Below are 16,052 nucleotides of genomic sequence, written 5' to 3'. Positions count from 1 at the left end.
TTTTATGGTTGCCACGTCAGCTTTTCCGGCTGCCACGTCAACATGGCACTCAAGTGAACGTTTTTTAAAAGTTATGGCACTTAAGTGAACGTTTTGAAAGTTATGGAACTCAAGTGAACGCCGTACAAAAGTTATGGCACTTCTAGTGTATTTTTTCCCCGTTGCAACTATTACTAGATGTACTAATCCAGAGGAATTCTTCACCACTAGCTTCGTCAAATTCTGGAAGGATATCATGGCTGGAAATAATGTCATTAAGCCGGGATAATCCCATACCTCAAATGTTTTGATGCTCTGAAGAATTTTTTACACTAAATAGTCTTATCTCCATACACACTTTAGCTTGTGTAGATTGGTTGTTCCAGTGCTTCCAAACCTAAAAGATTAGCTAGTATTAGTAATTTTTGTTCAAATTATTGTTGTGCTACTATCAACAGTGATGTTAGCCAAAACAAGAGGTGCCGTATTAAGATACTTACATAGCCTAGCAGGCCCTCACCGCAGTCCAATGCGAAGAATTGGCTGTTCTTTTTGCAGTAATAATCTTTAGCATTAACACACCATAGCTGAAGAAGTTGGATTTTACCAAGACATGTTCAAACGTTAGATACTAAGGAGGCATGTAGTCACTAGGGGTAATCGGTTCTCGGTTCGGTCCTGTTCCCCTCAAGAACTGGGAATCGGACCGATGGTCTCGGTTCCCATTGTTCGGAGCCGGGGACCGGACCGACTATCCTAGGGACCGAGAACTGGATCGGACCGTCTGTCCCGTCCAGTTCCCGGGTGGTCCCTTGGAACCGGTAACATGACAAAAAATGGAACAAAACAGCGTTAAAGTCAACATATGATCGTGCCAAAAAATGGGATCGTGCATGTTTCCTCCCACGTGAGGCTCTTGGATAGGGAGTTTGAAGTAAACATAATGGCAACCCAGAGAAACATTTGCAAGATGATTCTAGAGAAGAAATATTCGAGCATTAAAACTACTGATGTCCGATTCTTGCTTTCACCAACTATATACCTGTGGCTTAGTTTCTCTGGGTAAGAGTCTAAGGGCCTGTGCTCCATTGATTCTATCGCACCTTCGGCTCAACAGATCAAGGACCTCGTCAAGCATTATACTGAAAGCTCCTTCTTCACTAGACTCATCTGCATCACCATGACTCCTGCCACTATCAATATTGCTGGGACTTACTTTCATATCTTCCACACCCTCTATTGCAGCAATTTTTTAGAGGGCCGACTTTCCTTTGACCTAGCAAAAGCAGTAGAACTAAGCTTCGGAACGCTGGTGCTCTGAGATGATACTAAATTGTCGATTCGCTTTACAAAATTTCTTGTTGTTCTTCGAGGATAGAGGTATATTCGCAGAAGGTTAAGATATATATTGCCTAAAGATTTTGCAGATGGCTGATGAACTGTACTCTCACATATTTTCTTGGAGACTATGCAGTTGTTCCCTAGTAAACTTTAGGGCTACTTTTAAAAGTTATAAAAAAAAAATTCAACCGGCCAAGTCTGAGCGGTCAAGTTTTATTCCCTAGAATTGGGAACTGGATCTCCTAGTTACCGGTTCTAATTTTAAAAACCGCGAACCAGACCACCACTCTCTAGAACCAGGAACCGGACCTCTACTCCTGGTCCGGTCCGGGCGATCCCGATCCGATTTGGTCACTCCTAGTAGTCACTGCATTGAGCACGAACACGCATACACATATATATATATATATATATATTGATATTGGTCAAATAGCACAATCTATTAACACAGAGGATAACCCGAAAATTTTCACAATGGATATAAAGTGCTTGAACAAAATTAGGACAAATGCCCCAAGTTCTATGCTAACGGCACCCTTCTCTTTTTTGATGACAAGTCAAATTAGCATATGTTGAACTTGCTATGTTCCCATGATTCTATTTGTGCTTGCTTGAGTCAGATCCACATCGAAGATTCGGGCCAAACCGAAATCTGAGATTTTTGGGTTCATGTCAGCATCTAGCAGAATGTTGCTGGCTTTGAGATCACGATGGATAACTCAAAGCCGAGAATCGTCATGAAGATACTGTTAGAAATATGCCCTAAAACAACTATGTGATAGTTACGTATTTGGGTATTTCAATTGAACTTTCAAATTATTAATGGCAAGACGTATTTATTCATTTGTCCAAATATTTATATATATGAATAAATTCCATAAGATCAGTTGTGACCGGACTTATTCTTGAGACGTTGAGAATATGTATGTGACAGGTTCGCGGTTAGACTGAATCTTTAAAGCTGTTCCCGATCGATGGATTATTGAAGGGATATCAATTATCCTGTTGAGATCGGTATGTTCTTAACTTCATAATTAAGTATTAGATACTTAAGGAATGACGAGTCACAAGTCATTGGATATTGTGATATCCGAGTTGGAACATAGGTGCTTGTACTGGACAAGTTCACCGAACGTGACAACACCGAATGATTAGCGACATGGAAGCTTTAAGCGTGGTCAATGACTAATCGTTCACGTTTTGGTATTGTGTAAATAATCCTTCGACTTGAGGCATAGTGTTGACTTGTGTGTTGGGTGGCTGTGGTTCACAAATGCGCATATTGGCGAGTCGTTGATTCGTCTCTGTATTTGATGGTCATAGTTCATTCACATACGAAGTCACACGTATGCGCAAAATAGAATCTGTCTCCTTTTTAAAGGTTTGATGTCCTATGTGATCTAAATTGTGACTGCATTGAAATCCTCGGCCGGGGTTGTTGTTATAGAGAATGAAATGTTCATGTCTCGTATAAATGCATGTCGAGTTAGATTTGTACATATGATCGAATTGGCGGCTTGACAAATATTCCATGGCCTTTGTTCGATCGGGACATGGTAAGACAGAGGGATTGAATTACACTGTAGCCAAAACTGACGGGTTCATTATGTTCTTAAAGAATTCACATTGATCGGGTAGCCATGACATATTGCTAGATGTCACTCATGGCTTGTAGGACCTAGAGGTTGATGGGGACAATCGATTCTCTTGGAAGTACTAATGTGTTAGTGCATTTCTTACTGCCAGCTCAATGATGAACCTAGGAATGTCACACACCTTAACCAATTTATGATGACGGAAAGACGACATTGCAAATCTGTTTGCAAATTTGTATACCGAATTTTTAGTAAAATTAAAATTAAATGGGATTTAATTTTATTTCACATTTTGGTCACACGTGCATACGATGCACACGTATGCTCTACGTGTATATACGATATACATATTTTTACTGTATGGTAAAATTATTTTTTACTGTATGGTAAAATTATTTTTTACTCTTGCATTAATAAATAATAATAATGATTATTATTTTTTAAAGAGCACTTTGTTAGTGCTTTTTAGATAGCATTTATTAAATTGTGAGTGCTATTTTTAGATAGCATTTATTTATTTGTTAGTGCTACTTTAAATAGTACTTATTGATTAATGCTTTGTTAGATAGCTAATATAAATTGTTAGTGCTATTTTAAATATCATTTATTTATTATAAATAGTGAGTGCTAATTTTAGATAGCATTTAATAATTTGTTTATGCTACTTTAAATAGCATTTATTGTTAGTGCTATTGTTAGGAAGCATTTATAAATTGATAGTGCTATTTTTAGATAGCATTTATTTATGATAAATTGTGAGTGATATTTTTATATAGCATTTATAATTTGTTGGTGCTATTTTTATATAGCATTTATTTATTATAAAATGAAAGATGTTCTTGGCTATTTAAAGAGGGCAAGAGTTTTGAGAAATGTTGATGAATGTGAAGAGTATGCAGAATTTTTGAGAGCTTTGAGAGAAAAACACAAACACTCTCTTCATTCTCATATTCTTGAAGTGAACAAAATATAATCAAATTCGGAATACTGATTCCACAAACTGCTAGCACAATCATTGTGGAATTTGTTGTCGTCTTCTTCGTTCGTCGATTGGTGGTGTGTCTGAACTAGAGGCCCGACGCTTGTGGGGCTCGGATCAAAGAACATTTGTATCTCTACCGGTTCAAGCACGCTACGAGAGGTAATATGTTATCTCCCTCTGATAAATATATTTTCGATTAAAATGCACGAACTACGCCTCCGGAGATACATGTATGGGTTGTATTTATTTCCGCTGCGCTTATTAATTTTTAAAATTGCCCGTACATGTCTACGTGAATCCCAACAGATACAGCAGTCCACGCGCGACCCCTACCATGATCTTGTAACGAGTTGACCACCCTAGTTGTCCAGTGAGCACGGGACCTGTAGATTAGTCGAAATAATCTGTAAGTTGCATTAACTCGTACTTGCATAATGAGAATGAGAGTATATAGTTACATTGACGATAAAAAAACTTTGCTCACCTAAGTTTGAGGTAACAATTTTATTTGAGTTACTACTTCTTTACATTAAAATATATTGACAAAATGATATGAAGGTCAAATCTATTATTTTCACAAGAACTAATCTCCATCCTAAGCATTTCTATCGGTTCTCGATACTATGCTCCCTAAGTAATTGCGAAATTTAATCGCTATTTATCTCTGTATCAAGTATTCAATATTAATCTCGTCTAACCTATATATAGCTCATCAATTTTCTGTATCAATAAGTATCTCACTAACTCACTACTAATTGTAACATATATTCTCCATTCATATCCACTATCATGATCTCTACTTTTGGGTCAATTCCAAGTTGCCCTCTATATTGTCATGTTGTCTCGGTCAATACTTTGTTATATCTTTGCTTAGACAACGCCGTGTACTTTGGTTTTTTGACTTAGTCAGACCCAAAATTCTTCATGTGCTCAATTTCCGTTCATTCAGCAACTTAGTCGGCTTATATAAGAGAATCAATTTAAAATTCAAATTGTCCTCCATAATTTCAACCTTTCTCATTATTGTTAATAGCTGTGAATTAGTTCAGATTTTCTAACTGTCAATTAGTTTAGATTTTCTCCATGTTTTTAGTTGTTGCCATCCTTGTACATGTACTATAAATATCTTAGAAATACAGTAATGGAAATCATCCTGGAAAATATTCTCTCAATCTCCTCTTTTATGGTATCAGAGCAATCTGCTCCCAAGAGTCTTCTCTAATCTTTCTTTTTTAACTTATTTTTCTACCTCCTTTTACCTTAGCCATGGCTACCACGGACTCTGTTTCTGAAACAATTCTCCCTGAAATTCTTGCAGCCACTTCAATTGAAATGCAGCTACTTCAACCGGACTTATTGTAATCTCTGCTGAAGCGCAGCTTCCCATAAAGCTAACTTCCACTAACTACGCTTCTTGGCGGGCTCAATTCATGTCCTTGCTAGTCGGATATGACCTTAAAGGATTCAACGACGGAACACATCCTTACCTACCAGAAGAAATTACCTGTGGCAATCAAACAGTCCCGAATGCTGCCCACCTTCATTGGATTAGACGACTTGCTCTTGCTCAACGGGATTTTTGCTTCCACTTTCGAAGCCATCATTCCCCTGATTGCCTCTTGTGCAACATCTCAAAGTGCATGGAACAAACTTGCAATACCTTACGCAAGCAAATCCCGATCCAGTGTTATGCATCTCGAGGACCAATTATCAACGGTTAAATGTAACTCTCGTTCCATCTCTAATTTTTTACAGCAACTAAAATCTATTGTAGATGAGTTGACAATGATTGATTCACCTCTCCATGACGATGACCTTGTCATCCATGCTCTCCGGGGATTAGGACCAGAATATCGTGAAATCGCAGTGGTGATTCGTGCTCATGAAAACACAATCACTTTCGAGGAAATTTACGACAAATTAGTCGCCCATGAAATGTTCCTTCATCATGAAGAAACGATAGCTGAAGTCCTACCAGTCATAGCCAATTTTGGCACTCGAAACACTTGAGCTCCGAGAGTCCCATCTCGATAGAACAACTCTGGCTATTATGGACAGCTTGTTGGAGACTCTAGAAATTTCCTTGGCACCCGCAATTCGAATTGGCGAAGAGATCACAAAAGCAGTGACTCAGGATCTCCACGGTCAACGGGTCCCGGCCTGTTTGTCAATACTGTGATCGCGTAGGACACTCCGCCAAAAATTATTTCCGCACTCGAGATGCAATCTGTGCTCCGGTTGCAAATGTTGCCGATGGCCTAAGTTCAATCCGAGAAGAGAGTTGATTGATTGATTATGGAGTTTCACATCATGTTACAAATGATCTCGCTAATTTATCTCTGCATAGCGAGTATGAAAACCCGGATGAGATAGTCATTGGGGATGGCTCGGGTTTGAGTATCAATCACATTGGTTCTACTACATTAAATTACTTGAATACTTCCTTTCAATTGTCTAATGTTGTGACATCTCGAAATTTTGAAGTCCATAAGAAAAATAAATTCGATGGATTTTAGTCTCGAATTTCGGTCTAGTGAATAAGATGGGATTTTTGAGATTTAAGGGACAATAGTTGGACGCAATTGTAATTGATCCGAAAAGGGATTTAAATATCCAGTAGTATCGATCAGAGAAAATCAAGCCCGGATAGCCTAAACGTCGAACTAAAGTATAGAGGCCATTCGCGCTCGAGCCTAGTCCTAGCCGAACTTTAGAAGTGAATTTACCATTTTGCCCTTAAAGGTAAATTTACTATTTTGCCCTTTTACCTTGAAATGACCATTCTATCCCTTTGCAAAATTACCATTTACCCTTGATGCTAAATTACCAAAGCACCCTCAATCAGTTGTACCAAATAACTAATCTACCCGGCCCGGCCATTGCTGAGAATAATGCGGTTAAAAAGCAACTCCAAACACAGACGGCACTCACCCGACGGTGAATGCGTAATAATTTTTCTACAAGGATAGTGGACGTAACAGTGATTCGAATGAATAACGCGTGTGTATATTGTCAAAAGTAACAGGTACATTTAGTAAGTGGTAGTTTAAGAAGGAGCAAATTGTGAATTACTAGCTTTTTTAAATAATTAACTTCACAAATTTCCGTTCACATTTAAGTATATGAATGTGCCAGTCGATATTCATCTTTTATTTTAACATTAAGTATTTGGAATCAGACTCTAACTAATAACGATCTCATCCCCAATCTACAAAAAGCTATGAAGTCTAACATTTGAACTTCTTTGCAGTTGGACCAAAAAAAAATCTTCACAGATTTTCTAGGACACTTGTTAAACAACTAATAATTAGAGATATTTTGCTGTTTGGAAATGCGTTCTCCTGATATGTAAATTGTCTTGAAAACAGAAATTATTCCATAAAAAATATGCTTAATACACGATGGCACGTGTTAACATGACTCTTAAGCTCTGTTTGTTATGTGGAAACAACTTTCAGAAAAATATTTTCCGAATTTTTTGGTGTTTGGTTCGCGAAAAATAAGCTAGTTTAGGAAAATATTTTCTACTCATCGTAAAAACTCTTTCGAAAGTGGAGAAAATATTTTTGTCTTTTTGAGGAGAATAAAATATTTTCTCTATTTCTTTGCTCTCTCAATTCCTTTGTATTCATTATCTTTTATACTATTTTTTTTTATTTTTCTTTTCTTTATTTTTCTCTTTTCTTTTAACTTTTGGTTTTTGCCTATCGCGGGCTACGGCAACCACCAGCGACTGGCCCCACCCTAGGCAAGCTCGAGACTTGGTCGCTCTCTACGGTCTCGGGCTCGCTCGAGGCCGGTGAGCCCCGAGCTCACCCAATGTCGGCGAGAAACATCGAGGAGTCTCATTAAAAAATCTAGAGCTAGAAAGCTAGGAAACATGATGAGATGAATGCCCAGACCCAAACCCACGAGCCATTTCACACCTCCACTGGTTGGTTCTCTGCTTTGCAGAAACAGATGTGCATGGGGATGATTTCTCCCGCTTTGTCCAGATTTTCTTGCGCGAGGACGAAAGGGAACCATTCTGAGATGTCGTGGTCAGAAATAGCTTATGAGATGGTGTCAAGATTTTTCATGGGGTCAGATCAAGATGCGGATCCTTCGGTGGCATCCTGAAAATGCGAAACGTGGACTCTAACACAATGATCGGCAGCGTCCTGATCTGGCGAGCTCGGGGCTCTTCAACCTCAGTTGAACCCGAGATCGCTGGGACCAGCCGTGCCTCAAGCTCGCCTACGGCAGGTCGCCGGCCATCGCCGTGTTCGTTGACCAGCCGAAGTCAAAAGTTAAAGGGAAAAAAGAAAAGATAAAAAAAGAAAAAGGGAAATAATTTTTTTAAAGTAAAAATAGAGAAATCATTTAAAAAATCATTTTAAAAAAAGACAAAATTGAAAAACAAAACAATAAAAAAAAATTATTGAAAGGAGTGAATGGAGGAAAATCAAATCCGAATTTCCATACCAAACGACTGAAATTTTTTTTTTTTCATATTTCAGCCAAACACCCAAAAGTATTGTCATTTTTTTGGAAAATAACTTTCCGGAAAAACAATGTCCTGAAACGTCACATTTTCAGCAACATAAACAGAGCCTTAATATAAAAATAGAGATATGTCCAAATCTCAATCGCAAAATAAAGTTTGATTCCCGAATTTGCCGATGAAGTTGCATATGTCATTCGTTTTGTAAATGAAAGATATTATGGCAAGCAAACCTAAAGTATCAATAAATCCCATCTTGCCTCTTCCACTCGCACTACAACAATTTTCATCTTGTCAGTTATCCTCTCTCTCTTTGCAATGATCGCCACTGTTATTGTGCCCTTTACACGAGTTAGGAGTAGGTAGAACGTTCAACGGACATGACGAGAAAATAGAACGAAGAAAGCAACAGCACTCAGAAGATTTCACGAGCAAAGACCTTGACTGTTCGACCAAAAAAAAAAAAAACTTTGACTGGCCAAAAATCTCTATAAAAGAAAAGCAGAGAAGAGAGTGGAAAGACAACAGCAAAGATGGCACAGAGGGCTTCTTCTTCCTCCTCTTCTTCTCCTTCGTCTTTCCGTTCATGTTATTCCGTCGCGAGATTTTGTAGCCTTCTCTTGGTTGTGATGATCCTGAAAGTCTCATCATGCAGAGGATTCGGTAAAGGTGAGTGCTCTTTGCATCTTGATCCGTTAAGGAAACTAGATGATTTCGAAACTTTGACTAAGCACCTTAGACTCGGGCCTCTCTCTCACTTATTGACATTTGCATTTTTATCGGGATTCAATGTATTATTCGGCAATCGATGTGAGATGATCGACTTTCTAATGAAGCATTTACCGTATTTTTTGTTGTTTTACCAACGTCAAAGACAAAAAATTTTAACCCCAATTTGTAAATATGTTTAGCGCCTCGGAGAGTGGTGTGTTGGGTACTATAGATGTGCATGGCAAACTACAAGTAGCGATGTATTGTTAATTTTTTGCTGCCCTTACCTTGATCATGCTTCAACTAATATATATTGGATAGTATGACGGGACCTTAGCTTCATGGCAGCTCCTCTGCCCTAAAAATAAACTTCTAACTAGAAGTTTATTTTTTTACTTCTAGAGAGAAGTAAATGTGTTTTACTTGCTCAAGTGACTCCAAACTACTTCTCGAGCAAAAAGATGATCCACAAATAGAACAATGAAATTGCGTAGCTAAATGAATTTCTGCTCCAGTAGTTTCGTTATCAAACAGATTTCTGCTCCATAACCATTTTTAGACCAGAAATTCTACTCCAAAAGTGTTCTTATGCACGACATCATGGGATTTTGTTTTTTGGTGGTAATTTATCATAACTTGTATTGTCTAAATTCAAAAAGTCCGGATATTATTTTCGGTGCCCAATATTACTAAGCAACTGTTTTCAGCAATTGAAATTTTTCTTTAACTTTTTGTTCGTCGGAGTTTGCAGGTCCGGCTGTTGGACACGACCCGCCTACGAGCCCGGGATGTTAATGGTGTAAGTTTCCGACCCAAATCAGGCGACCGGAATGGTTATTTGTCATTGTAGTAGATCCATAGGGTTTACTTCAATGTATCACAACTTTTATATGGCAAGTCAAGAATAATTTACTGGTTAGGCTTATCGTTTTGTTTTGAAAGCTACTAGCCCGGCAGTTTCACAATACTGCTAATCATCTATATCTAGTATCACTACAAAGTGCTACAATAAGAATCCTTTTACACTATTAAATATGAGTATTTGTATCGATAATCGTTTTACGATTTCGATTCGAATAACTATTGTAAAATGAGGTTAAGTCATTGTACACGATTTAGTTTTTTTTTTTTTCATTTCGCGATCTTTCTTGGCGACTCTATCCCTCACTATGTCTCCTTTCTACGGCACGTAAAAGTGGGCTTTTAGATGATTATATATTACCACTTATATCAAATTCGTACGCCACCCATTTTTCTCCTTGATCATTCACTATTACATTCATATCTTTTAGTATACAAGTGAAGGTGATCTTGCAGAATGAATAGGAACACAATAAAGTTATTAAATGGAACGCCCAAAAATCCTTGACTGTCTTTTTCTTAGAGAAGAACTGAAATAGAATGCATGCATGTTTTAATGGGTAACTCTATATTGTTTGAAGCACTTGTGTTGATGGATCAACACCCTTTACTCGAACGAAGTAACTCATCCAAATTGAGCATCGGTATAAAATCCCCTGGCAATCAAAAATCCTTAAAAAAAAGTTGATATCAATGCGTAACTTCGTACTTTCACTCGAATCTTGCGTCAATAGACCCCTCCTAAAAACTAGTTCCGGCAATTGAGTCTGAACACCGATGTCGACGAGTTATTGTCTAGCTTGACTGGTTGTCATAGAATACTCTGACGATGAATAAAATCCCATGTGAAACATGTTAGCAGCCAATAGGTTCACGCAGACTTCTTGAGAAATTGTTGAGAGAGCTCAATAAGCTAATGTCATGATATGCACAAGCTACTGAAGTTTTCAGAAACTTAGAGGTTGGTGATCTCTGACTAAATGATGACAGATTCAGTATTGGCAATAGATATCAAAGGTATCCACTGTTGCAATCCTCTTACAGGATCCTGGCACTGAAAATGTACTATGAAGTGTACACACTCAAAATCTCGGCTACCGTGGACCTGGATCAGCAAGATCGCTGTCGGTCAGAGACCACAGCGACGTTATCTTGCTAAATAGATTGGTCCACTTTGCTGCTAGATTGATCTGAGTTCAGAACACAAGGTGCCTGTTTGTATTTCTTACCAGGAAAGAAGAATGAAGGTCTTTGCGGCACTGGGATGCTAATAGACTCGCTGTTTAACATGAGAATTACCGAATCCATGGTAGGTCGGTCTTCCGTGTCGTGTTGCACGCAGAGCAAGTCAATGTGCATGCATCTGATCACTTCGTTCATGGAATAAGCACTACTTAAAGCTGGGTCCACTTCTTCCGACGGCAATTTGTTGCTCCAGTGCTTCCAAACCTAGAAAAATATTAGTAATTTTTTTCAAAGTACTGTCGTACTTCTATTAAAAGTGACGTTAGCCCAAAAAAAAAAAAAAACACAGGGCTTTATTAAGATTCTCACATAGCCTAGCAGGTCCGCATCGCACTCCGATACGAAGAATTGGCTGCTCTTTTTGCCAGTCGTAATCTCCAGCATTAGTACACCGTAGCTGAAGAGGTCAGATTTTACGGAGAAGTGTCCGAACATCAGATACTCAGGAGACATGTAGCCACTACATTGAGCCCAGCATGTTAACAAAGAAATGAGATGATGTTCAATTATGGGTATAAATTGCCTGAAACAAATTAGGACAACAAGTCAGATTAGCCAATGTTGAACTTACTGTGTTCCGACGATTCTGTTTGTGCTTCCTTGAGTCTGATCAGAACCGAAGATCCGGGCTGCACCAAACTCTGAGATTTTTGGGTTCATTTCAGTGTCTAGCAGAATATTGCTGGCTTTGAGATCACGATGAATAATTCCAAGCCGAGAATCTTCATGAAGGTACAGCAATCCGCGCGCCACCCCTACCATGACCTTGTAACGTACCGACCAATCCAGTTGTCCTCTGAGCCTGGGATCTGTACATCAATCAAAGAATTAACGTGTAAGTTGCATCAACTCATACTGGCATAATGCCTCTTGCGCAGATAATCAACATATTGGCTTTCATCAACTTTCGATCTCATTGTCATTCGTTTCCCCTATCTACTTCAGTAATGTTCTCATATCTCTGGTTTTATTTAGCCAGAATAATGTTTACTTGTCATTTTCCATGAATGAAATATACCATTTGGACTGAAATACTGGTACGTTAACTCGGTGAAAAGGAGATAAAGAGAGGCAAACCAAAAAACAAGCGGTCGAGGCTGCCGTTGGGCACACATGCATAGACCAGTATTGTTTCCTCTCTTTCCACGGAGAATCCCAGGAGCCTCACCAGGTTTCTGTGTTGAAGCTTGGCTACTATTTCAACCTCGGTCTTGAATTCCTCGACTCCTTGTCCAGAGCTCCTAGAAAGCCTCTTTGCTGCAATTTCTTGACCGCCAGGTAGTGTACCCTGATAACAGAAAGACATAAAAAAAGTTTGCCCAAAACAGACACACCTCATTGGGCATCAATATAGGGTAACCAAATAGTAATCTCGGAGTTTTTCCAAGATTGGGCATCAAAAGCTGAATGATCTGATCGAATATCTTAATAACCTTGTAAACCGGTCCGAATCCACCTTCCCCTAACTTATTGTACTTCGAGAACTTACTTGTGGCGGCCTCTATTGTTTGCAGATCAAATTGCAGGGAATGGAGTTCAGAAATTTGCCTCCCTTACTGGCAGTTAAATAGTTTAGATATCTTTAGACTCTATTGAAATCAAATTGAGAAGTCATATGCATGCAATAGCATTGTTTTGCCAAGCTACCGTTCGGATATTCTTCTATGCAACTTTCGCTGTTCCTTCTTACAACTATTCTTCCTCTTCTTCCTCCTCTTAGTAAATGCCGGACTATCATGTAAAAAGGTAGCATCAATCCTATGGCTGCGGTGAGGATTGCAGCAGATATTTTCAACGGAAAGAGCACTTTCCCTGCATTTGTAGCCGGAGTTATTAGTTATCATTGACAGACATGAAAGTATGGCTCCTTCTAGTCATAAAAATTTCATTTTCCAGCACATACATAAGGACAAGATATTCCCCAACTCTATTCGGAAGCTGTTTCAGACAGTTAAATTGACTGTACTTAGCTGAAACACGGAGCGAGTGATCTAACTGTAAAGCTTTTATTCGTAGCCGAATTGAAAGTAAAAGATTCTTTTGCTGGCAGAAAAAATCTAATAACATCTTGAAGAACAAAAACACAGCTTCAACGTGAGTTCCGTTGTGATCTTAGAGAAGTAACAAGCATGATGATGAACTTTTGGAAGATAAAGTACGAGGGTCTGCCTCACCTTGAGAGCTGCTCCTGTAAAACGGGTAAATCTCGAACATGACAAAGCAGCTCAGAGGCAACACTCTGCCCCCGATCCTCCCCTTTTGGAGGCTTAAGATGCTCGTTGTGGCGTTGTGAAGGCACTCCCAGCAATCGTTTGGGGAAAGATAAGGCACACACTGTGCGAACGTGTACGACTTTATATCCCATGTGAACTCCGCTTCTCGATGACCATACATCATGGGATGATGAGAAGCCTTTCCAGCCACGTGAACCATCGTCTTGTTCAGTAGCTTCATGAATTCATCCAGCTTTGTCATGTTCTCTCCATTGTATCCATCCAACTGAGGTTCCATCTCCACAGTCGAGGAGAAATTCGCGTCAGAGCAGCGCAACATGCACTGATCGTACCACAGGACGGAGACTTTGGTCATGTGGCACAGGCGGGTTATCTCGAGGCTCGCGTCCTTGACGCATTCCGCGCACTCTTTCTTCGAGACATCACCTTTGCACATAAAGCTCCCATAGACGGCCTCACTCAAGCTCGCTCCCCTTGAAGTGGAGAAGAACCCTTTATCGGCGTACGAATCAGAGACGAGATCATCGAGAACATGACGGAGATTGGCTTGGTAGGTGCTATTGGAAGTGAAGGTGCTTGAGTTTGAGCAGTAAAGCATGCTCATGGTGAGGGTGGATTCAGCAGTTTTGATGGTGAAAAAGCTGAGTGTGCAAAGAAGCAGAAGAAGTTCCATTGGCATCTTTTCTCTCTTTTGTTGTGTCTGTGTGTGTGTGGTTTCTACGATGAACAAGTGGGATTTGCTCTTTGTACTAAGTGGCGAGGCCACGACACAGATTTTTCAAATGTGGTGGAGGACTAGCAGTCGATGTGACTGTTGCGCGGAACCAAGCGATCGAACAATAAAATAGACAGAACAAGAAAATAAATCGGACACCGGATGTACGTGGTTCGGTCGTAGAAACCTACATCCACGGGGAGAGCAGCACGAATTCCACTATAGAACGAGCGATACACGGAGATTACAGAACCACACTCGAGTCACTCAAACACTCTTAGTGTTTCCCAAGCCCCAATTACATCAAATAACGCACACAGTGTTTAGCCCCAATTCCTCGCGAAATAGTCTCGCAAAAGAAAAATAACACAAACCTTGATACAAGATTTCTATTGGCTTCAACACTTAGAATTCGATGACGGAGAAAAATCCTCTATCAAGCGCTCGTACGTCGGCGCTTCAACGATAATCTTCGGCCAAGACGTTCGCTTGCTATTATATATGCAAGCTGGACGCAAAACAACTTCTGCATGATAGAGTCCGTATCTGTTTGTTTTTCTTTCTTTATCCTTTCCTTTTATTTGAACAAGTCCTTATCCTTTCTTGATCGAGTCAATAATCCCCAAATCAAAGTCCACTTGGACTTTCTATTGAAAAACCACAGAATCAAAAAACCAAATGCAAGATCGCATCGTATAAAGTCCCTTGCCAAATCCAACAAGAATATATCCTTTTCGTTTTGGTTTAGATTCTCTTGATTTTGTACATCCACAGAAGTTCGGCCTTTATTTTTTTTCCGCAATTCATATGTTCGTTTTAGGATCAAACTCGAGACATATTTTAACAATCTCCACCTTAGCTCGACGTTTAAGCCAAATCACAATCGCTTCGCTAGTATCCGAACTCAACCACTACTACTCTCCCAATAGCCCCAATGGGTTCAACCGCCACGGATATCATCCAAGTCCAAGCTGCGCTTGAACTTCGCCATAACCGAGGATCTCAACAGAACACTAACTCCACATGCACTTTTAACTCGCTTCACAATAACTTTCGATACAAGCTCCTTAATCGCAGATAAAGCAAAACCACCGTTGCATCCATATCTGTCGGGAGATCGAACACGTACCTTATCAATATCAGCGATTACAGCAACCGTTGGCTCTACAGGCTCCACCTCGCTACAAGCACCATATGTGTTGATTACCACGCTGGTATCTGCTACCTCGGGAGTTTCTGGTTGCAACTCCACCTTAAGCTGAACACCGTCCGGATCCGTGTTAACACCGCCACAAACACTCCTAACCTAAAGTACTGGAGACTCGTCAAAGGTAAATTTTCTGCTGCGAACAGGTGAATTTATGTTTGAGCACCACAACCGACAGCCTTGCTCACCTCGTGCATAGCCATGGAATATACATTTTGCCCTCACATCGAGCTTACCATCACTTACTCGATAATAACACGGGCAATCAAACATTCTAAAAGTAGAATAATCAGCAACGTTACCTGACCATACTTCTTCGGGAGTCCAATATCCGATCGCAGCCGATGGAGATCTATTCATCGGGTAGCTCGCTACACCAAGCGCATCCGCTAGAATTCTTCTAGCCATACCAGCACTAGAGATCATTTTACGGGTCATCTCTAGTAATGTTCCGCTCATCAATTCCGCAAACTGTTGTGGTTTACCGGCACTAGTGCGGTGTTTCACTATGCCCTTTGTCATGCAGAATTTATTTACCAGCTTCGAGCGGGACTCCATGCTACTGTCGGTTCACACATGCTTGATCGACTTACCGGCCTCCGTCTCGATCAAAGCTCTCGATCGCGTATTCCTAACAACAGCATCAAACTTGTGCTTCGAAACATTTACCCAAGTCTTCCTCGAGCAATCGTTAGACCC

General features: G+C 39.8%; 1 protein-coding gene across 1 annotated transcript; it reads right to left on the bottom strand.

Moving 5' to 3' along the window:
• Positions 1 to 484: 484 nt before the first annotated feature.
• LOC115739705 (cysteine-rich receptor-like protein kinase 25) lies at positions 485 to 14,110 on the bottom strand. Its single transcript, XM_048285319.1, has 7 exons — positions 13,372 to 14,110; positions 12,842 to 13,009; positions 12,631 to 12,749; positions 12,275 to 12,485; positions 11,769 to 12,006; positions 11,551 to 11,657; positions 485 to 522 (listed from the first exon to the last, which is right to left on the bottom strand). The coding sequence occupies exons 1-7, from the start codon at positions 14,108 to 14,110 to the stop codon at positions 485 to 487; spliced, it is 1,620 nt and encodes a 539-aa protein (XP_048141276.1).
• Positions 14,111 to 16,052: the final 1,942 nt, after the last annotated feature.

This window comes from Rhodamnia argentea, chromosome 9, assembly GCF_020921035.1.
Source record: "Rhodamnia argentea isolate NSW1041297 chromosome 9, ASM2092103v1, whole genome shotgun sequence".
In the NCBI taxonomy this organism is placed as follows: Eukaryota; Viridiplantae; Streptophyta; class Magnoliopsida; order Myrtales; family Myrtaceae; genus Rhodamnia; species Rhodamnia argentea.
Note: the sequence above shows the minus strand (reverse complement) of the source record. Positions and strands in the feature narration are given on the sequence as shown.